General features: G+C 43.4%; 1 protein-coding gene across 5 annotated transcripts in view; it reads right to left on the bottom strand.

The window, feature by feature from the left end:
• Nucleotides 1–27,655, bottom strand: part of LOC117754168 (rho GTPase-activating protein 21-like) — a 69,819-nt gene that overhangs the window by 22,498 nt on the left and 19,666 nt on the right. For 2 of the 5 annotated variants that reach the window (XM_034572914.1, XM_034572913.1), the window contains exons 1-3: nt 14,391–14,986; nt 10,521–10,709; nt 7,424–7,445 (exon numbers count right to left, since the gene is read on the bottom strand). In XM_034572914.1, coding sequence (XP_034428805.1) covers nt 7,424–7,445; nt 10,521–10,709; nt 14,391–14,702 — 523 coding nt within the window. In that variant the 5' untranslated portion in view covers nt 14,703–14,986. Of the gene's footprint in view, nt 1–7,423; nt 7,446–10,520; nt 10,710–14,390; nt 14,987–27,655 lie in introns of those variants that run through there. The other 3 variants (XM_034572916.1, XM_034572915.1, XM_034572912.1) reach the window with 2 other exon arrangements.

Below are 27,655 nucleotides of genomic sequence, written 5' to 3'. Positions count from 1 at the left end.
TGGACGCGTTGTTGGATATGACTGACCCGTGTTGGGTGTAGAGATGTCGACTAACGCTCCCTCTACCTCCCCTCCGCCTCTCTGCTAGTGTGCGTGCACGAGGCAGATTCCCAATCCAGAGCCAATCTCACCGAGCACCGACGCTGCAGCACAAATTGGATTCTGGAAGTTTCCATGCCCCGCAGCTGGATGAGCAGGATTAAATGTGGAAATCTAAAGCTTTGGACATTTTTAATGCTCCCAACTGTCTTATCAAAGCATAAACTACTGTGTGGATTAATGAAGCACATCAGCCTCAAAATGACTTCGGTTTGCTGTTCCAAAGCTCAGAATGAGTTGAATAACCGCAGCTATTCTTGGGTGGTACTTACAGGGAAACAATGACGCAACGATTTTTTTAATTTTTCAGAATTTAAAATATGTGTCTCTCATGGTCAAGGTCTCAGTGGAGCACATACCTCCACTAAGGCCCAATAGTCCCCTTACATTCAATTAAGCCACACTTCATTTTACACACTTATATATATATATATATATAATGCATCATTCCCTGGGAAATTGGTGAAAAACAGCCTATCTCACAATGTTAAAGAAAGTGAAAAACAAAATCCTGGATCTGTATCTGGACTCATTCCCTTTCTTGGCTCACGTCCTCAAGTTTCATGGAAATCCATTCAGTAGTTTTTGCATAATCCTTGTGATAAACAAAGAAACAAACAGATGGGCAGGAGCGTAAACATAACCTCCACGGTAAAGACGTGAAGAAGCTCCCAAGTGGACCCAATACAAAGCACTGGTTTGTTGTTTTCAACGCGTGGACCACAACTCGCATTTCAACCATATATGAAGCAAGAAACCATTAAAAATGTGTTTCCTTGCTGTACATTTCCAGTCTAGCAGTTAAAGGCCTTATACTGGCACGGTTGTGTCTCCGCGCTGCTCTTTGGCCTCGACAAGCTCTGGCTTGGCTGCCGTCCCCGGCTGCACAGCTGGGCCTGGTTGTGTGGGCCAGCTCCCCGCTCCCCTGTTGTTTTGGGTTAGATAATGTTATTCTACAGAGGGCTGGGCCCGCTGCCCGCTCTCTGCATTAACCTCTAATACCTCTCCGTCCAACTCGCTCACAACCCGTTTGTGTCACTCACACGTTCACAAACACCGCACCCACATGCAAACGTACTGCCTTCCTAAAGTATACAAACACCTAAGTACATGTGTTACTCGTTGTTTGCTCCGATACTGAAGAGGAAGATGGGTTTCTCCACAACTTTCCCAACACTTCAAACACAAAGAAGGAGGAGGACTGTGTGTGTGTGTTTAGATGCTTATCTGTGTCAGCTCTCTTCCAGCAGAGGAATATGAAAATGTGAGGCACATGATCCTGGCACACGGAGGTCCCCCCATAGTGTGGGAAGGTCAAAGCACAAGTACACTTCACATAAATCCATAAACTGCGACTTCCTTCAAAAGCACAGCGTGTTTTATCATCAAACTCCCGCTTTAAAGACGGAGGACGAAGCCACCGTGAAAACAAATACTGTAACTCTGCCTTTTTGCCTCTTCCATTCCCATGAATTCTGTACAGTTCTCACACAAACTAGTCCAAACACAACTCTCCTTTGAAAGCTTAAACTCTGCTGAAACACCTGCACGGCCGATTGCTGACATCCTCCGAATACTCAAACAAACACACACATCCTTCTAAACTGTGTCAATACACTTTGTCACACGGTGAGACGACTTTCAGGTGCCGGCGTTGAGATGGACAGGTCTCATCTCGCTAATCGCCGCGCTCTGTAAACAGCCGCAGCTTTACGTCAGCACACACTGGAGGAGGGTAGGTCAATACGCCTTAAAGCCAGTGTCAAGTCAGTGGCTGCACATCGGTAAATAAGTGAGTAAACTTTTTTAATATGGCAGGTTTCGAAATATAAAAGGTCAATAAGTCTAACTAACAAGCTGTTATCTCAATCCAGGTGTGTCTTATCAGATTTGCAAACGTATGAAAGAAAAATGGTAGATTTGTCAACACAAACTCAAAATCTCATTACACATGTGCAGTTAAAAAAAAACATATTTTAGCGTTACTGTTTTAGCAGACACAGAATTCACATTTGCAAATTCCTCTACACATTTGCAGATTCTTTTACACATTTACACGCGAATTGAGATGCAGTTACACAACTCTCCATGACACAACTCTTTTTCTCGAGCTTTCCACCACGTGTTCTCCTGGATGGAACGTTGGTCACAGGTCGCTTTACGTCGAGGGGCAACTGTTTGTGTTCAAAACATGATCTGCAGCTCCACGTAAGAGGAGGAAACTCCATTACATGATGACAACGGAAAACAAACCCCATCTGCTGAGGAAGAGATGTGGTTGACAGCGCAGGAAAAAGGTTGTAAATGGTAAAATGTTCTGCCTCTAAACTCTAAAAAAAGCTGCACTACAACTTCTTATGGAACATTTAACAATTGACTGACAGAAACTGAACATTAAAACCTTAATATAGGAGGATTTATGCACTGAACTACAACTAATACTAGAAACTGTGGATGTTTACTTGAATGTAACACCTGCATGGCTAAATTTCTGGAAGCCTGATAACATTTCAAAATATTTCACTTCACTGACTGTAGCATTCCTGACGTAGAAACACCTGACACCACTGTTGCAACTGTCCACTGATGTGCTCAACAACAACAACACACACAGACACACACTCACATGAACACAGACACACACACCTGGTGTTTTTCCACCACAGACAGGAAGGTGGTGGAGTACTTTCCATCACTTTCTAGGAATTGCGAATACCAAAACCCTCCCAGGGGACAGAGGATTATGTTCTGACATTACTCTGACCGCACTGTACTGAAAAAAAAGAAGAAGAAGTACTAGTTGATTCAGTTGTTTTGTTTTCTCTCGTTAAAAAAGGCAGTTTAAGTTCAACTGGTGGAACAAGTGACAAACATCTGGAGACAGATGGGGCCATTTTTAAATACCTTCTCATGCTTCAAGACATTTTTTTAAATGAGCCAACTGGCCACGATTCCTGTAAGAGAGAGTTGAGGGTGGCCTCTGTTTTTCTGATCTTTACACAACCAAAAAAACACAAGAGCAAATGTGTGAGGAGTAGATAAGAAGGTCCATCAACTACATGTGGTTAACTAGATGCAACCAAGCGCATTTATGAACTCATGGAGTAAAACTTAGCTGAATTAGCAAATAAAATAAAGTAGTTACACTTGTTTCAGTAAAGATCTACAGGTGGTGGCATGAAAAGAAAAACCTACTTTTGTCTACTTCTGTCTGAAACCAGTCCTGAGTGGTAAATCCACCATCACAACCACTGGCGACTGCTTATTATCCATATGAGAACAGTGGAGCTTGATAGGCGTTGCAACAGTCCAGTAACAGAGAGGGTGAACGGCCGGTTGTGTTTGGATATTTGCCTAAGAAAGTTTTTATGACTTGAGTCTTAATGTTACAGCTTCTACGTGGGTGGGTGTATATCATAACAAAAACAGAACGAGCTGTCAGAGTCATAATTACTCACTCAACTTAAAAAAAAAACAGTTTGAACTCTAGATTGAAATAAAAGAAAAATAGTTCACCCTCGTGAGTAAAGGATTGAGGCCTGTTGCCAAGAAAAGCAGAAGTTTTTTGGGGGGAAATATTTGTTCTCTTGCCAAGTCTTAGATTAGACTATCAATATTAAATATCACCCTAATATCTTGTTTGTTCAATCTGCACAACCTCGGACGTTCTGGGTAAATACCTGCAGTCCTGTTGCATACCTCTGCTCGGAGCCAGGCTAGCTGTCTCCCTGTTTCCAGTCTTAGTGCTACGCTAAGCTGACCGTGGAAAAACGGAAAAAAGAAGACAAAAAACTTTAGTTTTGTTAAAGAAGGTGGGGCATTAAAAAAGGCTCACTGGAGAATACTGGGGAATTCAGTTTGCTTGTGCTGCGCTGCGTTCCCTCTGCAGACTTCATGGGAACGAACCAAAACCTGACACACACACACACAAAAAAAAAAAGAAAAGAAAACGAGGGAAATAAAAGTGATATCTGCGGAGAGAAGTGTTTCACGTTGAACGCAAAAACAAATATTTGAACAGATGGTGAAATTTTTTATGTTGCTTCTCTCGCCGCTGAGGTTCCACGGGCTTCGTAAGCACAGCACAGAACGCCTCATTCGGATTTCAGCCCCCTTTGATAACTTGCTAAAATACACAGCTGAGGAGAAAGAGATACAGGAAAGGCAGAGACAGACGGAGGGAGGGAGGGAGGGAGGGAGGGAAGAGGAGAGGAAGTGAGATAGAGAGGAAGATTTGGGATAACAGCCGTTTGGTATGTACACAACCGCTGTGAAAGGAAATAAACACGTCCATACTTTGGGACACACACACACCAAGTAAAAGCACATCATTCCCGTTTCCACACTTCCACTCCGCATCTACACACTGTATGTCGGTGTTTACGTTTGTTTATCTGTGTATCTACATCACTGTGTGTGTTTTCTGGACGTTTTAACGGTTTCCAGCGGCAACACCCAGCTAGTCAACACGCGGTCAGCAGACCGACCCCCCCACCCCTCCCTCCCTCCCTTACCCTCTCCAAACACCAACAGCCTCATCACACACTGGCTCAGAGTCAAGCAAATAAACTGCAGTGCAGCGCGCCGGGGAGGCTGCAGCGGACATCACAGAGCCCGAGTCGGGACGGAGCGCAACTTCTTTTTTTTTCATAAACATTAAAATAACCCAGCACATGGGACGCATTATCTGTCTGGACCCGTGTGTGTGTTCACGTGGTTGTCGGATGATGTCAAGGGTGTTTGTTTGGGGGGACGTACGCCGTGTAGCTGCTGTGACACCGACGCCAAACGTCTGGAAGCTACAAAAAAAACTTTAAAAAAGCAAAGTTTGTCTGCCCACGTGTTGTTTCGTGACAAATAATGAAGTTGAGAGTTGAGAAAAAAACTTCAGGAAATAACTTTCAAGTTTAAATGTTAAGCCAATATGGACGAGACGTCTTTCAAGTGCTTGGGAACATGAAGTCGATTTCTTGAAGTCTATATTGAATTAAAGCAATAAGACTCGATCGGATGGACTCTGTGAGAAAACTTTACTTCCTCCACTCGGGAGGTTTTGTTTTTCGCCCCTGTCCATTTATTTGTCAGCAGGATTACGTAAAAAATTACTGAACGGATTTCCACGAAACAGGATGAGAGACATGGGCCAAGATAGAAGCTTATTACATTTTGGCGTCGAAAGGAAATGTTTTCACTTTCTTTCATGTCGAGAGATGGGTTGTTTTTCTACAGATTCACCAGGAAATAATACATGGATCTCGATGAAAAAAAAAACAGGCATATTTAGGGGCCTGATATCTATGAGTAAGTGTATTTTTTTCTGCAGCTTGATTGGATTTAAGAGGGACTTGGTGGAGGTCTGCGCTGTAACTGCCTTTCTAGTTTTTAATTCAATAATTCAATCTGACTCAAAAATCCTTCAGAACTCTGTTTTCAGTCTATTTTGGATTTAATTTCTACAAACTTCAGTAAATGAGGTTATGAAGGGGCAGACGGACGGTTGCAGGGTGTCATACTTTACTTGAAGAAACTTAATTTTGAATTAATAATGCTAAAGGCCATTATGTGTGGAGTTTGCACGTCCTCCCTGTGCCTGCATGAGTTTTCTCCGGGTGCTCCAGCTTCACAATAAGTGAAATATAGTAAATAAGATTCCTCTTCATCGCACCACGACTCGTTTCTGGCTGTTTTATTCAGCGAACACGATATAAAAGGCAACGCAGGCTGCTGCATCTGCACATGAGCTGCAATCACATGCTCTGAGTTTCATGATCTAGTCTGTTTTGGCTTATTTTTCAGATAATTCAATTAGTTTCAAATTGTTTATTTATTTTAAGATTTCGAAGAAGTTTCTTAAACACAATGAAACTCCAAATTTAGAGATAAACAGTCTTCAGCTTGACAAGTGACAATGTTAACTTATAACCGATGTATTTTGTGGTTATTTTTCTTAATAAATACTTATTATCGATTCATTTGCTGCCATATTAGCTGCAGCTTTGCAAAGAAGGATTTATGAGACTGGAGGGAGGCCAAGTGACTTCCTGAGGCAGCAGCAGGAGGCGGTTATTATTCACTATGTATTGAGCCTTTCAATGAATGCCTCTCATGCACTTACTACATAAGATTTAATGGCAGAGGACACACACACACACACACACACACACACACACACACACACACACACACACACACACACACACACACACACACACACACACACACACACACACACACAGTCACAAGAGGTTTACACGACTTCTTTCAGGTAAAGTCACAAAAGGCAATCCCAGTTCATAACAATGTGGAGCCACACTTACTCCCTGAAGGGTTTCCTTCCCGTGTGTGTGCTGTTTAATGTTTTGAGGCCTGTGTTGAATGAAGCGGGTGGACATGGAGGAGCTGAAGTGGGTGGGGGGGGAGGAGGGAGGGTATAGTGTGAGGAATGTGACACCAAGAGCCAAGAGGGACGATGAGGGACACTTACTGGAATCCCTTAATATCCTGTTGGGATGTGTTTTGAGTCAGATTTATCACTAAAGGGAGTCCGCTCACCTTCCATCAACCCAGACTTCATTCATATCAATTCCCTGAGTCACACCTGGCGGGGGGGGGGGGGGGAGTCTGGATGTTTCACAAGCTAAACCAACAGCTAATGATGATGAGCGTCTCACTTTCTCGTTCATTTATGTCAAACACAAAGAAATACTGTGAAAAACAGTGTCATGTTTTATTTAAAAACACAATTTTCTATTTGTTTATGTATGTGTACAAGGGCCTCGATGGTCTGTTAAGATGTGTTACAGGGCTGTTTAAGAAGGCAGCAGAGCGATCCGCCTGCGTTCACGCTGGGCTGCGGATGTGAGCAGAATACTGAGGGACTGGAACGACGAGCCGGATGCTCTGAGGAATGCCGAGGCCTTGCCAAGCCAACGCCACGGCTCTGAAGAGCAAAGACTAAAGATTCAACGCGGCCTGTCTGGCTGACAGACCCCAGAGAACACAACTGCACCTGCAACATGTTGTTTATTGCTTTGTCTGCTTTATTCCCTGTGTTATAAAGCCATTATAAAGAGACTGAGTTCCCAATACAAATAATGAGATGTTAAGACACAAAGACTCATCAAAATGCATCTATTTCAATCTGTAAAGAGAGAAAACGTTTGGAGTAATGAGGTGTCAATCTTAATCTGATCCCCATTCAGCAGGAATAACAGAGTAAATGGTTTCTGTGCGTCTCTTATTGCAACAGCTGAGGTCCCAGCTCACAGTGCACATCCCGATTTCATGCAGCAGTTTAAATTAAAAAACTGATTTACAAACTTACCTCGGCTGCCGTTGTCCTCATCCTGAAAGAAAAGAAGAGTGGTTTAATTTTCATAACACTTAGAGGGAATATAAACTGAAAGACTGTGTGACATGATGATATAAATACAAAAATAGATCATTTTTCTTACCCCATCCCCCAAAACTAAAGACTCACTCATTTACCCGAAGCAGTAAAACAAAGCCACACTGATCATTTCAGCCAAAGTGCTGGCTCATGCTTTTCTATTTTGTTTAACTGGAATTGGAAATATATTTTGCCAGTTTATAGTTTTCAGGCCAAGTCACTGTCAAGACGAGAGATTCAGTAACAATCACAAAACTAAATTGAAGTAATTATAACAAAGACTGACAAAGAATAATGTCTGTAGCCATAAAAAGAGTAAAAGTCATCATAAAAAAACAATAATCATGGAAAATACTGGTGTGTTATTCTTGTATTAATACTCATAACACTGTTTTGAAATATTATATGATATTTAAAGGCCTACATAATTTATCACCTCCACCAAGAAGGTTAGGTTTTAATTTGTTTGTCTGTTTGTTGGCAGGATTACCCACAAAATACAAAATGGGAAATCATGAAATGCCTTAGAGGGCTGGAGCCCGATCTTTAACATACTGAGACTGGATGTGAGCCTTGGCAGAGGTATGCCGTCTCAATTTGATGTAATGAAACAATAATTAACAGATTAATTGATAAAATAATTAGTTGAAGCCCTACAGGGGATGGATGAGAGAAGAAAGTGTTAATTAATCATTAAACACGGCTCCATAATTGGAAAGGTTTTTTGATAAAGGACCCATGACGGTCCAGAGCAACTCCTGTGGCAGTTCATCCAGAAAAGCCACTTCATGTTTGTGGTGTGTATTTTTTCTCCATTTCCTCAACACATAAATCTTTAACTTCCCTCAGATCCACACACTCCTGCTTTAATCCACCTCCCCCAGTGACACATGTGTTGGCCATGGATGCTTTAAGATTCGCCGCTCTCCCAAGGCTTTCCTTAAGACGGTCAGAACCTCTGCAAGCTAACGCTAATATCCTCAAACTGTGATTAGGACAGAGCTCCGATCCAAGAGCCTAAAAGTAATTACAGTGATGCATAAACATGGATGAGGATTTTGTTTTTTCATCCTTACCATGAGGCTTGAGGTTACATAATGGGAGAAACGGTTAGAGTTCACAATGAGCGATCGACTGACCTGATGGATTGAGATTTAAGGTTTTAGTGCAAATATTTCCCGGAATCAAATCTTAAAAGAATACAAAAAAAGACTCTTGGCATAAAATCTGGTGGAATCTGCAAAGAAAACGCTTGTTTAAGTTAAGGAATTCATATGTGAATGATGTTTTATGAATCAAATTAATGATTTATGCTACATTCTGCTTCTTGCCGGACTTTCACAGATGAGTTAACTCCCTTATTTTATTTATTCTATGAATCTTAGACCATATGTAATGTCAGCTCAATGCAAATCCGGTTTTAGTGAGAAAATAGAAGCAAACACTGCACCAGACTGGACTTAAAAATGGCAAAAACAAAACTGTGACACCCATGAACGCCTGTGGGAGAAACTCACCGTCTCTGTGGTTACACAAACGTCTCAAAGTCCTAAACTTTTGTGCCGCAGTTTCTCTTTCAACATGTAGAAGCGACGCCAAAGGCTATAAACTTAACGTACTATGCTAACTTTGTAGGAAATCCCTTTGTGCAAACATGAGAGGTTGTCAAAATACACTTCAGAGAAAAGTAAACCCAACTTATCCTGAATTATCACTTAGGAAAACTAATACGAGGGAGGCCGTGATAAGCTTCCAGAGAGCGGACTTGAAACACCGGCGCATTTTCCCATTAAAGAAGCCCTGTCGTATTTACCCAAAGCCCTTTAGTCTGTATTAAGTCTATGCCCTTTAGGAGCCGGAAGTGCTGTAACATCAGGATTAATACCAAAGGGCAGATTGGTACTGATGTTATCCAGAGGACAGTTGGCCGAGTTCCCAGGTGGGATGATACAAATCAGAAATAGGCTCTGCTAAAAAACTGGCACGACACGAGCGTATTGACATGACAGTTAAATAAAAACACTGTAGTCCTATTACGTCTGGTGTCAGTGATGGTCAGACACAACAACAGCAGCAAACTGGAAATAGATTGAAATTGAAATGTTTTTTTATTCGAAAGAGATTTGAAGAGATTAAATATTCAAGAGATTAAATACTGATGTTATAAGTGTGTTATAATAAACATCTTTATGATATTTGTATCTACAGTTAAAGTGACAAAATAATGGCTGCAAATGAGGTGAGCTCAAACGCACCAGACGCCTGTAGCAGCGAAACGAGCGTAAAGTGTGTGATGAAATGTTTGTTTCATTTGACTAACTCTAGTAAAAAACGTACGCAAAGCAACTGAATCTATTTCACATCTGAAGCTGCTCACAGCTTGAGAAAATTACCCGACTGGTGGATTGGAGTGAAACAGCTTCAAGAATCTCAGAAAAACAAAAACAGACACTAAAAAGCCACTTGAAGCCAAATATTGCATCTTTACTTTTTACTACACAACAGAACATGCATTGATTTATTTCTTCCTGGCAAACAACTCGCACACAAGAAAAGCACTGAATAGGATGTTGTTGGTCTGGGGCCGTGTTCAAACAGCAGCTGAGAGTCATCACTTTGACGGTTTCTCCTCTTTATGTGACACAAATCTGCTGTTTTTCTAAATCACTACAGACACTACAAGAGTCTCGGTTTAATGAGTACGATCTGGAACAGAGACCAGTAGATATAATGTTCAGGCCCTCGCCAGCGACGCCGGAGTTAGAACAGAGGACAAAAAGCAGTAATGAAAGCAAATTAACCCGAGTGACAGGTATTTGGAGAGAAGCCTTGGTTCAGTCAAAGCACAAATTAAAATTTTGAAATAGGTAAGGAACTGAACAGCTTTTTCCCACAGTTCGTCTACCTAAGTGTTGAAATGCGTTACATCCTTGAATATATTTGCAGAGATTTTTTGATGATATGACGGATTTGTTTGTTTCGTTTTGAGGTCTTGGTGTCGTCAGATGAGTGAGAGTCAGTGTGCTGTCACCTTCAGGGAGTTGTGGACGGCAGACTCCGGTGGGTAGACGATGAAGTGCCGCAGCGTGAAGCCGAATCCCTGGGAGGTTCGACGCAGGTTGAGCGTCTTCGGGCCCGGCCAGGAGAAAGGCTCCTCCTCCGGCCCGGGAGAAGTGGTGGCCGACACCTCACTCGGGTCGTGCCCATCCTTCTGCTTGGCCTGAATGGAGGAAAAAACAAACATAGTGTTAATACAAAGTGTCCAGAACCTACACTGTGATTTAAAACTGGAAAGACAGCAATTTTTAAAAGTCCCACATTTTCAACATTATTCGCTTTCTTCTTGAGAGCCAAACGATGCCATTCTTTTGTTTGTTGTTTAAATACATGAGCTGTCAGCGAAGGCTTTTCTCTTAAATCATCATCACCCCCCCTAAAATTGTATCTGTGGATCCCTTGAGGGTGTGACCTCCGGGCTGGGAAACTCTGCTTTAGATGTCTCACTGCTCTGCAACAAAGAAATCAAACGTGGCTATAAAAATAATGACCCACTGATCGTAAATCTGCTATTTCCACTTGTTCACCGTTGAGAAGAAACTCTCAGCTACATGACAGCACAATCCCTCCATTGACTTCACCCCTGGTGATTGTCAAGCCGAGTGGTTAACGAAAACAAAGAAAAGTGTGTTTTCACAGATGTAACAGGCCGTGACTAAGCCTATATCTTATAAATCATCTTGATTTAAACATACCAGAAATCCCCTGTCGGTGATTCTTCACAGTCGCCAGATAAAAGACAACAACAGCAGGATGGTTGTGAATGGTGAATAACAGGGAGACATTTAGTGGTCAAGGTTTGTGCTTTCGGGAAACAGATGAGCAAGTGTTCAAAGATAGGTTGTAGGGTGTTGTGGAATATAATGGATAAGACATTGTTGTCTATAATCTGCAAAACAGTGTTTTTGTGTAGGTAGTACATTTTTGACCTGCAGTCCATTTGCTGTCTATCATAACCAACACTTTAGCTGTGTCCCAATTAAGGGACTGCATCTTTCTGGGGACTTTGAAACCTCAATAGCCCTTCATACACCTTCATATACACTCCATAGTCCTTCATATACCAACTATCCCTTTCTTTCGTAGACGTTCGGAAACCTTCTATCCCATCGTAGAAGTTCGTAAACCTTAATGCCATATAAGTGTTTCAAATACCAAATAACTCCTCTGCAGCTTTGATTTGTCCAAACATTAAATTAATCAACAGCTTCAGGCGAATACGATTTGTCATCAACTGAGGCTCAGCCCACGATGAGTCTGAATGTACTTGTGAATTTTGTCGGTAAACACAGAAGAGGAAACACATCACTCATCACAACTGGTGCTACTACGTGACAACTGTTATAACGTTGGTGACAGAGGCCACGAATGAAGTCAAATATTTAGCTCCTGCTTTGTGGCTCTCAATGCAGGGATTAAATCTGTAGCGATACAAGTCACATGTGTGCTGCCCTGGGCGCCACACCACCGTCCATATGGCTTTAGTTATTGTACATTCGGAGCTTTACGGGGCTATTTGGTGCGTTTGCATGATGACAGACTTATCTTCTACATTCCTACATTCCTATTGTCACGAACACAGGATAAAAACAACACGTAAATGCTGGCGGCTCTCGGCTTGCGTGACATTGCATTAACGCCTACATAACCCAGCTCGTGCCCCACGTCAGCTGTAAAACAGGGATTTCAAATGTTCTACAACAGAAAGCTGAAAAAATGTTTACACTGGCTAAAGTGGAAACTGGTGCGAAGCTGAAGATGATGAAGTGAGAATATGAAGTTAGACAAACACATATATACAACAGAGTTTCTGCTTTAGCCGTGTGCAGTCCTGTTGCATCACTCCAGTAATTTACAACAATAAGCTAACTGCAGCTAATTTGCCACTTCCTGCACGTGCTTCACAATAAATGCATTTTTTAAGGTGAGTGCAGTGATACGCTTTTAGTATGAAACCTGAAAATATTTGCAGCGGCTTTCAGAGTTTGCCAACGTTAGCTAGGATTTCTTTCCGCACAGCTGTCGGACAGTAGTCTCTGCTTGTAGTGTTTGATGCCTTTCTAACGGTTGTAAACCTCAGATTTATCACACCTTTGAACACATAACAGGAAGTATTAGGTAATTCTTTATCAGATAACTGAGAAAGCCTCCCCGATGTCTACTGCTGAGAGCGTCCGGAGCAGTGAGACGTCACATCCATCATCAAAGTAATGACAGAGCTGAACCACTGCACCGCAGGGCGTGCGTTAGCGGTTATTGCTCACACTACTATCGTGACTCTTGGCTGTGTGCGGGCCTGCCAAGAGCTCCAGCCTCAACCCAGATCTCTCCGCGGGCTCTTCTCCTACCAAAATACATCTCAGCTTATGGATCCAAAACAAAGACATTCTCCCCTCCGCCGCCCCTCCGGCTTCTCCTTCCACACCTCTCCTCTGCCTGTCTGGGAGCAGCAGATGTAGAGAGGCCTCCGGAGAGAGGGATGGGTGTGGGCTTAATGGTATGACTGGTGAAATCACCACCAATACCCAAGTGGTGCAGAGCTGGAAGTAAACCTGAGTCCATAATGTAACAGAGAGAGGAAGAGGAGGGAAAGAAAGGAAAGGAGCTGACACGGGCCAACTCAGCTGTTTGTTTTGATTTCATGCTTAAAATTTAATGTTGTATTACGCAATAGCTAAGCCATCTGACTGGAATGCCCCGTGACTGAGGCACGCGCACACACACACACACACACACACACACACACACACACACACACACACACACACACACACACACACACACTTTCCATCTCTCTCTATATATAACATATTAAATTATACAGCAAGAAAAGCAACAGCGCAGCAAAATGCGAAGGGAAACTACAGCTTCACAGTGCTGCCATAAGTTCCCACAATTCCTCAGTAAAAGAGTCATATTCAGGGAACAATACTGTAAATCTGATCCAAACAAGCTCACACGATTACCTGATTAATACCATTTAATTATGCATGCAATCTGTTCATCAAAACAGTCACCAGCGAGGGGTTTTTGATCTGTGCGCTGCCATATGGTGCCTCAGCCTGCAGGATGGTGCATTTGCATGGCCTCTTCTGTTTCTTTATGTATATGAGTGAATTTGAATGTCATTACTTTTTCCAAATGTTTATTTTTTTATTTTTTTAATCTGTGAGTCACCCCCTGGTCGTCTGACCTCATGGATCTGCCACTTTCACTCCCTCCCTTTCTCGCCTTTTCTTTCCAAACATCTCTCCCTCTTTGACCACATTAGTCACCCTCCTTGTTCAATATATAATAAGGAAAATGTGCCTCTACTTCCCCCACTTTGCTCCTCCACTGAACAATGACTTCATTCCAGCAAGCCTCAGTGTGTATTAAAAAGAAGTTGGGGCTGTTGGGGATATTTTAGAAGAAACTGTGAAAACGAAGCTGCTGCATACACACAGCTGTAAAATAAACACGATCCTCCTCTGACAACACACAGCAAAGAGGCACTGTGAATACACCATAGGGACCAATAACAATAAACGAAACCTAAAACCCTCACGCACACTCATATTACGAAAGATATTGGTCAGTGAAACAGGACTGCTCTGCTGCTGTAGCACAGGATGACGCACGCTAAATTCCTCAGATGGCACAACAAAGTGTAGCTGCCCCTCACCTCTCAAACGCTTCCTATGTAAACCTATATGCCTCTGCCATACACTTATAGCCCTTAAACCCATATTTCATATGAGTTACAGTATTCTTGAATGCTTCGAAACCGTAACACGACTTGCCTCTGACGTTCCCTAAAATTAAAGGATGCTCATCCACCACTCATCACGTAAACTGTCCTTACCCGGGATCGGACACAGTTCTTCCTGGAGGCTTCTCGCAGCCGAGCCCAGGACACGCTGCGGTTGGGACTGGTGAGACCCAGCTCCACCTCACCCCAGTAGGCTCTGGCCAAAAGCTGGAACCAAAGACAGTATGGCTCCGATAGGCAGCCGTCCACCCCGGCCAGCCGAGCCCACGGACAACCCCCTGATGAAGGGGAGGAAGAGAGAGAGCAGCACCCTACAGCATTCACGTCCACATCCCGCAGGTCAGAGTTATCCTTCAGCGGAACTGGCTTACAGCCTGGAGGTAGCCCGTTCCTCTGGGCCAGCATGGCATAGCCAAGTCCGAGGTGGTTGAGACCAGATGGCAGAATGGATGAAAGCTATCCTCAAAAATGCTCTTTAACTTCCTCTTTCCCTCTGTACCGTCTACTCCAAGTTTTTGGCTGAGTTCATTTTGTTTCCTCTCTCATCCTCAGCCCGTCCCTGACTGCCTGTGCTGGTCTCAGTTCGGAGAAACAGGGCTGTTCCTCTGGGCGTCCCACAGACACATGATGTTTCCACTCAGCCGAGAGGAGAGCAGCTGAATGCAGTGCGGAGAGCAGCAGTCCGACTGACTGACGCACCCACCCACTCTCCACACAAACCTCTCTGTGAAGTATGCACACACACACACACACACACACACACACCAGGCGGCTTGAAGTGAATTCTCTTCCTTTCCTGTCTCCTTCATCGCTCTCTCTTAACTCACCTCTTCCACTGCCAACCTCTAACAGAGACTCAAACGTCGAGGCTGATCAATAAATCATGAGAATGCATGAGAGGAGAAGACAAGACGCACACAACAAGTCAGAGAGTTACGTTTTTAGAGTCGGAATAAAGCGGCACCACAGAGCTGCTGTCTGCAGGGAGACAGGAATAACACAGGATTGTTTTCACAATGAGTGGAAGAAGTCAAGTGGGGCTACGGCAGATAAGGAGGCATGTGTGTTCTGTGAAATTTATAAGGAACAAAAATGTACAGCCACCAAACCCACCCACCTCTGCATGCCTGCAGCTCATCTGGCAACTACAAAGAACTAATAAGTGTGTGGTGCACATGGCGGCGAGAGACAAGCAGAGGGTGCAAAAACCCACAGTAGCTCCAGTATATTATATATTTATTTATAGAGACGATGCATATAAACATTGTTACATAAGGATGAGCAAAACAACAGATCCACTGTGTACAGGACGTCTAGTTAAACTCCTCATACTATCTTCAGCTAAACTTTGAAACAAACCTTTACACAGAACTTTGACTGTGGAATCTGTCCCCCAGTGTTTAAATGGAGAGCACAGATCACTAAAGGAAAAGGATCAATTAAAATGACCCAACACCGCTTCCAGTTTACATGTGGTCATGTGAGTATTGACGCACTTTAAAAATAAACTGTGAGCCAGTTGTTGAACATATCTAGTTGGGCCATTGTGGGTGAAGCTGAAAATGGTTAACAGACAGTGCTTGATTCTGTTAAGGTCAGTCAATTTAACACCTAAACGTTAATAAACCGTTATTAAACTTCAACCTGACATGAAATGATTGAAAACACTATTTGCCAAAACTAATCCCCGACTGCATCCAGAGTTCAACTGGATGCAGCCACCTAGTCTCCCTCCCCACTTGTTGTATTACATAAGAGGCTAAAGCCGAGTCCACAAGGGAACACCTCCTCAATGCTACAAGGTAAACAAACTCCACAGAGGCTTGGCAACCGCCTTTATTTTAAGGAGCAGTGAGATGTTTGGGAGCGGGATGGACTCGGCCCTGATGATACCTTTTAGTAAATCTCTCGGGGAGAGCGCACGGCCAAAACATCAATTTAATATTTAATCACATTTTCATCTCAGGGCTCTCTGGAGCATTTGTGCCGCTCCAATGGTAACATCAGGACTCTGTGCTGGCGGATGGCCTGATACTAAATCTCAAATAATAATCTAAACATGTTCATTTTGAAATGCAGCACCTCTATGACCCTGTTTGGACCTGGCATTAAAATGTGTCTCGAATGGTTCTCCGATGACTACTTGTGATCGGATCTCACTTTCCTGCTCTATATGCAAATCAACACAAACGTCATCCGTGTTCGCAAAGACCAAATTGTGTTGTTTTTACCCAGTCTCAGTTTCTAGATGTCTCCAATGACAATGTTTGCGTGTGTGTCGGTGCAACTGAGAGAGATGAAGAGAGAAAGCCGAGTGAGGAGGGGCTGAATGACTGAATGTGTGCAGCTATGAATTTGACCGATATAAGAAAAGTATCAGGCATTATGTTGTGATCAGTGCATAAAAAAAACTTTAAACTGTAACTGCTGACTTGTCTATGTGGCCCAGGACACATTTGCATTCACACAGCAAGAAGAATGTGGCCACATGCATCGCAGACCACCTCCAAATGTGCTCCGAGTTTGTCCCATAATCTTAAATTGACTGGTCCACTTCCAGTAACAGCTAATGCAAATCCGCCAGGAGCAGGTGTGGTTTGCAAAATCGTGAAAATGTACACACGGGTCTATTTTGAATCTGAGGAATATTTGCCTTCCGACACAGCAGCGACCATGAAAACAACATCAGGAATCCAGTCGTGGAATGTTCCCTCTCAGCCGGTTGCTTATGAGCATCTTGTTACCACATTCACTCCACTCCAATATAGCATGTGGTGTTCTGTATGGAAAAGACGGCAGAAATAGATGTCGACAAACACGTCCAGTGGAGACATGTGACCTGTAGAAGCCAAAACAAGGATTCGAGTCTGACAAGAATCGTCATATTTGAGAACTAGTCGAACTGCAACGATCAGGGAATCAGAAACAATGTCATACGTGTCACATGTTTCCATTTTCACAAAGGCGTTACAGTCGAACAAGACTTCATACCTGTACTAATGCACATCTGACTCTCACAGGGTTTCACACCACATCATATAAGTGTCCCTACACTCCTCTAAATCTAAAACACATGATAAGAAAAAAAGATCCCTGAAAGGAATTCCTGTTGGCTAAGACGTGGATTTGGTGCCATGCAGACACAAAAAACGAGACATGCCGCCCCGAGAAATATTATGCCGTTGCCGTGGAAACGAACCAGACCACAACAATGTCGGCCACCGGACTCGGGTGTTGTTCTCCGTGGGCGCCCATGTGATTTAAATGTTTCTGTCGATGTGTTTATGTGTAGATCAGTGTGTCATGAAGCAAAGCAAACAGTATCTAGGTGATTTGGGGCTTCCAGCTCACATCCTCCGACTTCCTCTGACGCGGACGAACACCAGAGTCGACAGAGATCCCGTGGACGTGCAGATGGATGTGCATAGTTTGATGTTTATGCACAGAGCAAAACTGAAAGGAAAGACTTGTATGTGTGTGTTCTGGGTTTGGCTGTGTGCAAACTAAATATCCTCCTGCATGATGGTTGAAATGTTCAGTTTCTGTTGATTCAGCTGTATTTTAAACTGGGGCGACATAGTGGTAGAGTGGTTGGTACTGTGACTTCACAGCCTAACGGTTTTGGGTTTTGAACCTGCCTGCCTTGTCTCTCGTCAGCTGAGATAAAATGTTGGCTGAACAATAATATGATTGAGAAACACAAACTTGCAGGGTCTGTCCCCGTGATAACAGCAGCAGAAAGTTACACTGAAATAATCTGTTGCTGCAGCAGCTTCCAGGAGTTTAAACACCGACGCTGATACAGAAGCGTTTATCTGATTCCATGACAACTGATTGATACGGTATGTGTAAGTAAGAGGGCAGTGATTTGAATGGGTAAGATAACAACTTGTGCAACGCTCGTAGACCATGCAACCGATCCAGCGGTGTGTGGTTTGTATTTGTTGAAAAAAGTTAAACAAAGTCACTTAGAAGTTGCGAAATGTAAATAAAGCTCATAAAACTACTGGATTTTTCTAGAAATGACTAATCTGGTGATGATTTTTTAGACAAACTGATTTGTTTGGCATTAAAATGAAGATAAACCTGCACAAACTGTTAACTGTGGTGATCCAGGAAAAATAATTTAACTGTACTTTGATGCAACACAGATAAAAAGCAGCGGCAACAGGTTAATTGGGACGATGTCCGTGTTCAAACATACAATAAACTGTCAACAGCTCTTTAACACCCGCCGAGGAAAAAGCTTTGAAGAACTTTATGAGATTACACAGAGGTGCAAATTGTGAGCTTTGCCGTCGGTCCAAGCAAAGCCGCAAAAACTAATAATACCCGTGTGGTCCAGTTGATAAAATCAATTTAAGCGTGGCCACAGACGCTTGTGAAATTCTATTAGCGGGTGTAGAAGGTGGCGCTGTGAACAACCGATGGATGTGTTGTAACATTGAGGAGGTCTTTGTCGCTGCCCCTTGTTGTTGTTGCACCGTTACCACTCGCTGCTGGACCCAACGCAGTGCAATATGGTCTCGGAGTCCCCCTGCTGATAATTCCACAAATGGCTTTGTGGCTTCAAGCAGCATCACAGGCCAGGGCCAAAGACAACATCCAGACTGCGGCTGTGGTGAAATAAAAGACAGGGATGGAGAAACTGACAAGCTATTTAGGGGCTTGTGTGGGGCCTTTAAGACCACTTGTGAGTCTTTTTTACTGGTATCACATTACTGGTGTGCTGATACACCAAAAAAACACAAGTCCGGTTTGTAGATTGGGAAAGACTAAAGAAGCAAAAACTGGTCGGAGGAAAAGTTCTGTTTCTTGACATTAAACAAGCAAAACCTGTGTTTCCCCCAAACTTGTTTCAGATGTTTACATTTGTTGAGAACACGGCACAATGAAAACCAGGTTGTTTCATGAGATGCCTTTATTTTTTTTAATCCACTCAAATCTGGGAGTGTAGGATTTATTAGATGATAATCTGCCGCTCTGATTTGTGTAACAAAGGAGAAAAAAAAAAGAAAAAGGGGCGTGCGGTCGGCAAGCAGCTGACAGGATCTCTGGACGAGGATTAAAGACACAGGGCACCGGGCAGGACTCTGAAAACTACAAGAAGTAAGTTTTAAGTCTCCAAATGGTCCCAAGTTTGTGTTTCTGCAGCCGTGAATGTGTGCGCTTGTGTGCGGCGGAGAGAGACAGAAGAAAGGAGAAAGTATTGCAGGCGGATTAGGCTCGATTCAGGGGTGGCTTTTCAGGACTCCCGGTGGGTGTGAGATCTAATCTGGACATGCTGCATCTGGGCTCCGCGAGGTATGGCTTACTGTAACAAAGGAGCGGCTAATGAGGGCCAGGGAACAGACTGCTCCGACTCTGCGCCCACACCACTGCACATCCATAAAGCCCTTCTTCATAACGCCCCTCGGGGGGGGGGTTTGAGGGGTATAAACCCTACAACCGACTACTCTGTAGAGGTAGCACACTGCAAAAGAGCTGATCAGGCAGATATTCAAGCAGAGAGATCTTGTTGCGGGCCGATAATCGGGGTGTAGACGGTAATAGTGGAGTCAGGTAGGAGCCATAATATAATTTTACAGCACTCTGCCAATATGCTGGGAGGAGGGAGGGAGGGAAGGAGGGAAGGAGGGAAGGAGGGAGGGGAGGAGGGAGGGTGTTTGTGAGGCAAAGACAGACTTTCTTTCCTGGAGGGACGAGCAGAAACTGAGGCAGAATAAAAAAAAGAACAACGAAGTGAGTGAGAGAAGCTCATTTGGGAATAAAACAGTTTGTTTAAATTTATTTAAAAAAACAACAGGCTGCATGGGAAGCTTCTGATTTTGGGCAGGTTAAAGGGAAAATAAAATTGCAGCTGCTTGGAGGAGTCACATCCCGATGAAGAGGGTTTGTTTTTATGTAGCACTGAAATGAACGAAAACACCCAAAATGGTATAAAATAGCACTTTAAACTATTTCCAGTTCCTCTTACAGCCAATGTTCACCATCCATCGAAGATATAGGACTTTTATGATGAGACACATTATTCCTGTAGAATGTTCCTTATTAAATAAAAGTCATGTTACAATAAACGCCTAAGCTGCCATTTAAATGTCCTCAAGGTTAAAATCCCAAAACAATAAAATCCCTGCCTGCTCTCGCACATGCTTTGGTTGTGAGAAAGACGCTGGCACCAGCTTTCTTTTCATTTATAAGACGAGTCCAAATCACACACAGTCATGATGCAACTCCATAAGCTACCACTTTAACTCCCCGTGAGTCATGCCCACGACATATTTATGAGCCAGTGCATCACTTCTGTTCCACTGGCAAAAACAACCGCCAAAATTCACAGTTTGCTATGGAGACGCAGTAGAGAGAAGCACACAACTGCCTCAAATGTCCAGGAGAGAAGAAATAAAAAAAACACAGGGGCTTTCCTGCAGGGAGAGTTTACAGGCTGGACACTCTCCCAAAATCACAGAGGAAGACAAAGCCCTGAGCCCAGAGGGTGGAGGGGTGGGTGGTTTGCATGAGCCGGGTGTATTAGCAAACTCCCCCAGTGAAGGAGCTCGGGCTTGATTTGGACAATTGTCTCCAGAAGTCCCTGGACACCTACAGACAAATGCCTCTGCCAATCAAGCATTCAGCCGGAGACTCATTCACTCCTCGGCAGCTGCTCGCGGAAAACGCAGAAAAAGAAACAAATGTGTTTCTGATGACAGCCCGACCCCACCCTGTCAAATAAAACAAAATTAAAAAAAACATGCATTTTCTGTGGATGTTTGATTATTGCATCGCTCGGACAGTTTCCCCCTCAGGGAGAATCCACACAGTGAAGGCGAGGTGAGACGAGAACGAGCTAATGAAGACACAGTCCCGTCAGACAGGTCAACATGTCACATCTGACCAGGCTCTGCTTCCAACAACCAATGATTTGATTCCTCATCTTTTTATGTAAATGAGGCTTGATATTTTACATATTAACCATTAAATGTATAATAAATAAAAAGAAAACACAAATATAACAGAATCTATAGAACCTGAATTAACTTTTCCACACAGTTATCTATCAGAGCCTATTGGCAACATAAACGCCGATACTGATATGACTATGAAAGGCTCTTAATCGCCCATATTGTCGGACAAGAGATAAATCGGTCATTTTCAGTTCTGATTTAAGACGTCAAACATGGGATCTGAGCTTCGATGGCTCCATAGGGTCTGTTCAGTGACGCAGGATTCACCCTATATGAAACACCGCTATTCTATCCACATCTCACCCAACACCCTACACCAACACCACGTCTGGAAACTCCACATGGGCAGCATTAATCAGACACATGGACAAACAGCCGATTCACTCGGCGAGGCTGCTACGGCTTGAGAATGGGACATAGACCATCCTATCCACCCCGAATGTAAACTAAGTCACTCGGCCTTTTCCAGCCGTCTGAAAGGTTCCTTTAACGGACTATGACACTGCCGTTAGTGCACTGCCCCCGAGCTTCATAAAGGGCCCATATAGCTGCAGTGTAAACTGATCTTGGAATTCCCTTGGCTGAGGTTTGAGGTCGGAAGGCTGCAGACTCAAGAGGAAAGGCCGAGGGTGGAGGCTCCCCTCATTCCAGACACACGCCTGACGGATGCATATTTACAGTGTAATGGGTGACAACACACATGGAGAGAGAGCAGGGCCCAGTCAGGTGAACACACACGCAGCTCTGTGGTGCTCGGCATAATGAAACCTCATTCATCATGATGTCAATCCGGTGAAATGAGGAAAAAACAAACCAGGTCGTGAGTAACTGCTGGAGCAAGAGTTAGGAAAATTAATGAAAACATGTATAACAAAAATCTAGGTTTGAAAATTGAATAAATCTGGGTCTTGGACAGATAAAACCACAAATTTGGAACTGATACGATTCTCATAAAAAAGGACATTCTTTAACTATTATAACATTTTATTTGGCTAAATCATTAAAGCCACGAGTCCTTCACACGTGCAAAAGATAAAGCAAAGAGTACACAATAACCTCCTACCGCATCCAGCCAGGAAATACCACACATCTCATGCATCCAACCCGGCTATTCTGGTCGACTGGTGAAATATTCAGAACTGCCATTTAAAATTCATAAGCGGCTGCAGGAGATGCTCCAAACCTCTAAAAATAGTCTTTATCGCGTAATGGAATATGAAATATTCAAGTTGATATGAACTCTGTTGCCACGTGTGTTAATCTCGTGTTTACCTCTGTCATGTGCAGTGGCGGTGACCATGTGTTTTAGCTGCAGTATAAGCTCCTGACGGCTGCAGCCAAAACAGCAGCTGCACTTCTCTTTATTGTATTTATTATAGTCGTCTCCCAGGTGAAGAAGTTTTGACCCACAGCTCTGCAGAGGACGGACGGGTCTGCGTTCAGGACCTTCTCACTGTGTTTGGACCCCCTTGAAAAAATCAATCTCAAGGGGTTTATCCTCATGAATAAACTTGTACTTATGTTTTAGACCTTTGGTTCTTTATTTATTTTGTTGACTTGTGTCCTTACATTATCCGTAATGTTTTCAACAATGTTCAAACCCAGAGAAATCCCCACTTTTATTCAAGGTAACGTGACATATCCACTTTACTCGTGTCTCTGCCCGTCTCTGCCATAACTTCCAGGGCAAACCACGTATGGAATCAGTTTCTCACATTTGTTTCTTTTCTCTCTTTTAAAACATGAATGTACAATAACATTTTAAAGAAAATACACAAAGCATTCAAATATTCATCTGGATGTTGATTGCCATGACAACAGCTGCAGTTTCAAAACATTTGAAGATCCTTTTTTTTAATTTATTCTCGTACATATTGATGTTCGAGTTATAATAAAATTTTATGGAAAGGTAAACATTCATTCTAGAAGACATTTTAATATACAATACCACTGCCATTGCGTTATTGTGAAGGCATTCAGTGGACTGTAACAGATTTGGTATGGGACAGATCTGGTATTGGTTATGAATAGAGGCGCTCTGCACTGGAGCCAACACTGATGAGGGCTGTGGGACACGCCCTTTAAACAACACACACACGCACGCACGCAAAGCCCCGGGCTGACCAAGAGCTGTAAATTACACCGCTATTATGATCCAGCAGGGGAGTGAGAGTGAGGGAGAACGGCGAGAGAGAAAATGAGAGAAACAGAGGGAGGAAGAGTTGAAGAAAATGTTCTCCCTGGCTCGCTGTGGATGCCTGTAGTGATTGACAGATGCATGATGGTCCATGGAAAACACCATGGTGCTTTCCCCAATGCGTAAACATGGCCTGAGTTGGAGCACATACAGTACTGTAGATCTGCCTCCATCCATTTCCTTTCATCCCTCGCTTTTCTGCTTAAGGATGCGTCTTCTGAACTCCCCCCTTCTTTTCTTCCACGGCGCCCCTGGCAGCATTTCATCAGACCTTTCGAGTTTAACCTCTGCGGCTTCATCAATTAAGACGCTGACAAGCACAGACAAGTCCAGAGTCAGTGACATCATGTTGCATCTCATTAAAACGACCACGCTGGTGTTTGGATGCAATGACTCAAAAACCTCTGCGTAGCCACAGACATGGAGATAAGTGACCAAAACTGTCTGTGATGTGATGATTACAACATTCAAGAAAATGCAACAAGATTCCCCACATCACACAGCTTAACTGGAGAGAAAGGCGTTCCTCCTGAGTGTAATTGGCTTCGTCTCGGAGAGGATGCAGGTCTGATTTACGGCCACGAGTAAATTCTGCAGCTCAGCTCGGGCTGTAAGAGAGAGAGTTCTTTCAACATCTCGTCTGAGCTGCTGTCTGATGTCAGCTGGTGCTTCTCACCCGAGCCACCGCAGGGCTGGAGCTTGAGGTCACAGGCTCGAGTCAACTGGGATAAGAAGGTGATGTGAGCAGCTCGGAACACAGGCGAGAAATTGTTCGATAGGCGTCATGAGGGAGAAGTGAGACCCATGAATTAAGGGTAAAATAAGGGAATGCACATGCCCCAGGAGATGCTGGACTGAAAAACGGTTTGGACAGTACGTAGTTGTCGCTAACGTCAGTCGGTGCTGCTGTTCAGGGCGGGGGTTCAAGAGAGTTCACGTGACCTGCTGCAGACATACAGACAGACATGGGATTTATGCAGGGCGGGGCAGGTGTGACCGAACAGTAAAGTCCTGTATTAGCAGAGGAGAGAAGAATGTTTTCTTTGAGCGGAGCACTAACGTCACTTGGTGGGAAATAGTTCTGAAACTGATGCTGTTTGATGTACGTATGTGTGTCAGCAAGTCGCCAGGTTCACGTGATGTATTGAGTCCCAACACACTATTATCAAGTTGGATTAAAGCATTCTTCCAGACTGTTTACCGAGGCTGCATCACTTTTAATGGCTGACATCAGAGGCTCTTTAAAGCTGCAACAGTCCCTGCTTTTCTTAGGCCTGTTCCATTCTGTCCAACAAAACCAGGTTATATAAAGAGGACCTTGGCCAGATGAGCTGAATAAAAGACTATTTAGCTCTCCATGTCTCGCAGCGTGGAGCAGCTCAGCCATTCTAAACTGGAATGTTTTCCTCCCATGTTTGTCCAGGGGGGGATGAGACCCCGAGGCCGCAGGGCTGACGACTCACTGCTCTGTGTGTGTGTGTCTGTCCGTCTGTACTTTATAAGTCTGGAGGAAATTAGTTGACTCAAGTTGACTTTATGAGTAACCATTTAGAGGAAACATTTAAAACAATGTGCGTTGTAAATTTTCCTGTCACACACCACCTTCAATGATCTCCACGAGGGTCAAAGCAAACATCAAGGGAACATACTCCCTTGTTTGTCTGGAGGAGGCAGCCAGATGTTTACCAAAAAACACGCTGACAAAAAAACTCTATCAGAACAGACAAGAGCGTTATTATCACTGTAGTGTTTTAGAAGAAAACCCCTTATGAAAAGATAATGAATATTTTCAATCACTCCCGGCCCGAATTAGGAATTCTCAATGGTTATTAACTATTCCACTTGATTTGCTCGTACCCTGAAGGGAAACTTGCCTCACAGCATCCATTAAAAATACAACAGTACAAATGTAGTACATAGACAAATAAATGTGTACAAATAGACAAATAGACATAAACTACGTCCCCTAAAGAATCAGCTGCTATCAAACAAAAACAAGCTGACGTAGAATGAGAAAATTCACTTGACACAACAAGACAATGAAATAAGTATTATATCTAACTATAGCACTCAACAGTCACCTTAGATTAAATCAAGCTGCACCAAATGGTACATACTCATAGTCGATATGAATTATTAACTGGGAAATTGGTGAAAATGTCAAAAACAATCTATCTTGCAATCTTAAAGAAAGAAAAAAATACCAATCCTGGATCCGCATCCAAATTGTAATGGGTTCTTCCCTGACCAGTACTACATCCTTCCACCAAGTTTCATGATAATCCGCTCAGTTGTTTTCGTGTAATGCTGTTAAATATCAGACAAACAAACAAACAAACAAACAAACACAGATGAAAACATAAACTCCTTGGTCGGAGGTAACAGAAAATACAGACTGGATTATATGTACAGGTTGAACTTCAACAGCTGCGTCTCAGCGCCCGTTGTTAGTGCTTGGATGTGGCACATGTGGGATCCGATGTGTACAGAACGGAAAGAAAAAGGCTGCTGGTGGTGCAGCTTGCCCAGATTGAGGACCAGATGGCTTCACCAGCAAACGCCACAGACTGTCACTTGCTCATGTGGGTGGGAGGAGGGGCAGGAGTGTGTGTGTGTGTGTGTGTGTGTGTGTGTGTGTGTGTGTGTGTGTGTGTGTGTGTGTGTGTGTGTGTGTGTGTGTGTGTGTGTGTGTGTGTGTGTGTGTGTGTGTGTGTGTGTGTGTGTGATGTAGGGCTGAGCTAGAGCAACCGATTGAGCATTAAATCGGTTCCTAATCTGTTGGCGAAAGATTTGGATGATTTCTACTGGGGAAAGTGAGGACTCTGGTAGGACAACCACATAATAATGCTAAACAGAAAACAGTGGTGGTAAACACACACACTCTGAGCTTTCACTGGCAAGTAAAATGAAATTAGGGTTACAGGGTGAAGGCTAAAGGTCGAGGGTTAGCACCAGACAAGACACTTGGCCTTAACGGAGACTTGGACAGATGAACCCACTGCCTCTACGTGTAATGTTGCACTGACTCACACCAGGTTTCCGTGTGTGCGAACACAAAAAAAACCTGCTTCAACTCGGGAAAAAAAATAACTGCGTCTCATAAATCTACAACAGATTCAAACCGCAAAATGTGTTTTTGATATTTTCCCTCACTTTCTGCAACTGTCAAGACTCATCAGGTCTCTCCTGAACATCACACAGACATTGTTTTTATTCGCTGCAGCTATAAATGTATCCTCCCATAAAAAGCAGTGTTAAGTCAAAGTAAAGAGCTTCCTGCCTTTAACCTGCCTGACTCTTGAGTTGAGGAAAAAAGGCAGCGGCAGCAGAGAGGATACATCAAACACGTTGTTCATGTCTTATCAACGGTATGTGGACCAGCAGCTTGCCAAGTGGCACCGGTCAGAGGACTGGGGATTGGTGACAGGGCCACAGGTCACGATTAACTGGCAGGCAAAGAGAAAGTGTAAGGAGACAGTAAACGCAGTAGGGGGTTAGCTAAATCCAGAGCTAATTTGTTTGGCTTGCTAGTCTAAATTTGCAGGTACAAATCGAGTATGCGGACAGTAAGGGTGCAGATGATGCAGCACAGCTTGGCAGATGTACCAAAACAGCTAGCAATCGTCAATGGATGCCTACTGTCCACCCTATAGGTTCAACCACTCTAATCCTTTTAGGAGAGCTGAGATCAGCTGCTAAACTGAGCAAACCTCACTCAGTCAATCCCATTGACAGAAATGTTCCACCACGGCCACACTGTAACCCTGCTCTGCCGCCCGAGGCCTTCACTGCAGTTAACTGGCTGCTGAATCTCATGTCAGTAATAAGCATGCAAAAAGGAAAACGCAAAATACCCTCTGGTCACAACACTGTGATTACAGTTTGGTTTGGGCACAAAAAGTACTTGGTTAGGTTTGGAGGAAGCAGATGATCATGTTACTTTGAGGAAACGTAAAGGAAGGATTGTGCTCATGGTTTAAAAAGTGTTGACTCGTGGTTGGAAAGTCTGATTTAGAGTTTTGTTGAGCAATCCATGCAAAAACCTCCTCACACGATAATAACATTACCTGATTTCCTCCTTGGCTCCTGTCATAATGAATTAATCTGTTAAAGGGTTTTGTTACTTCAACGTAAACAAATCTTGTTTTGGAACATTTGTTGAGTTGAGTGAATGAAAGAAATCTACAAAAATCTTA

Source organism: Hippoglossus hippoglossus, chromosome 20 (assembly GCF_009819705.1).
Source record: "Hippoglossus hippoglossus isolate fHipHip1 chromosome 20, fHipHip1.pri, whole genome shotgun sequence".
In the NCBI taxonomy this organism is placed as follows: Eukaryota; Metazoa; Chordata; class Actinopteri; order Pleuronectiformes; family Pleuronectidae; genus Hippoglossus; species Hippoglossus hippoglossus.
The sequence above is the reverse complement of the archived record's forward strand: the minus strand, read 5'-3'. Positions and strand labels throughout refer to the sequence as shown.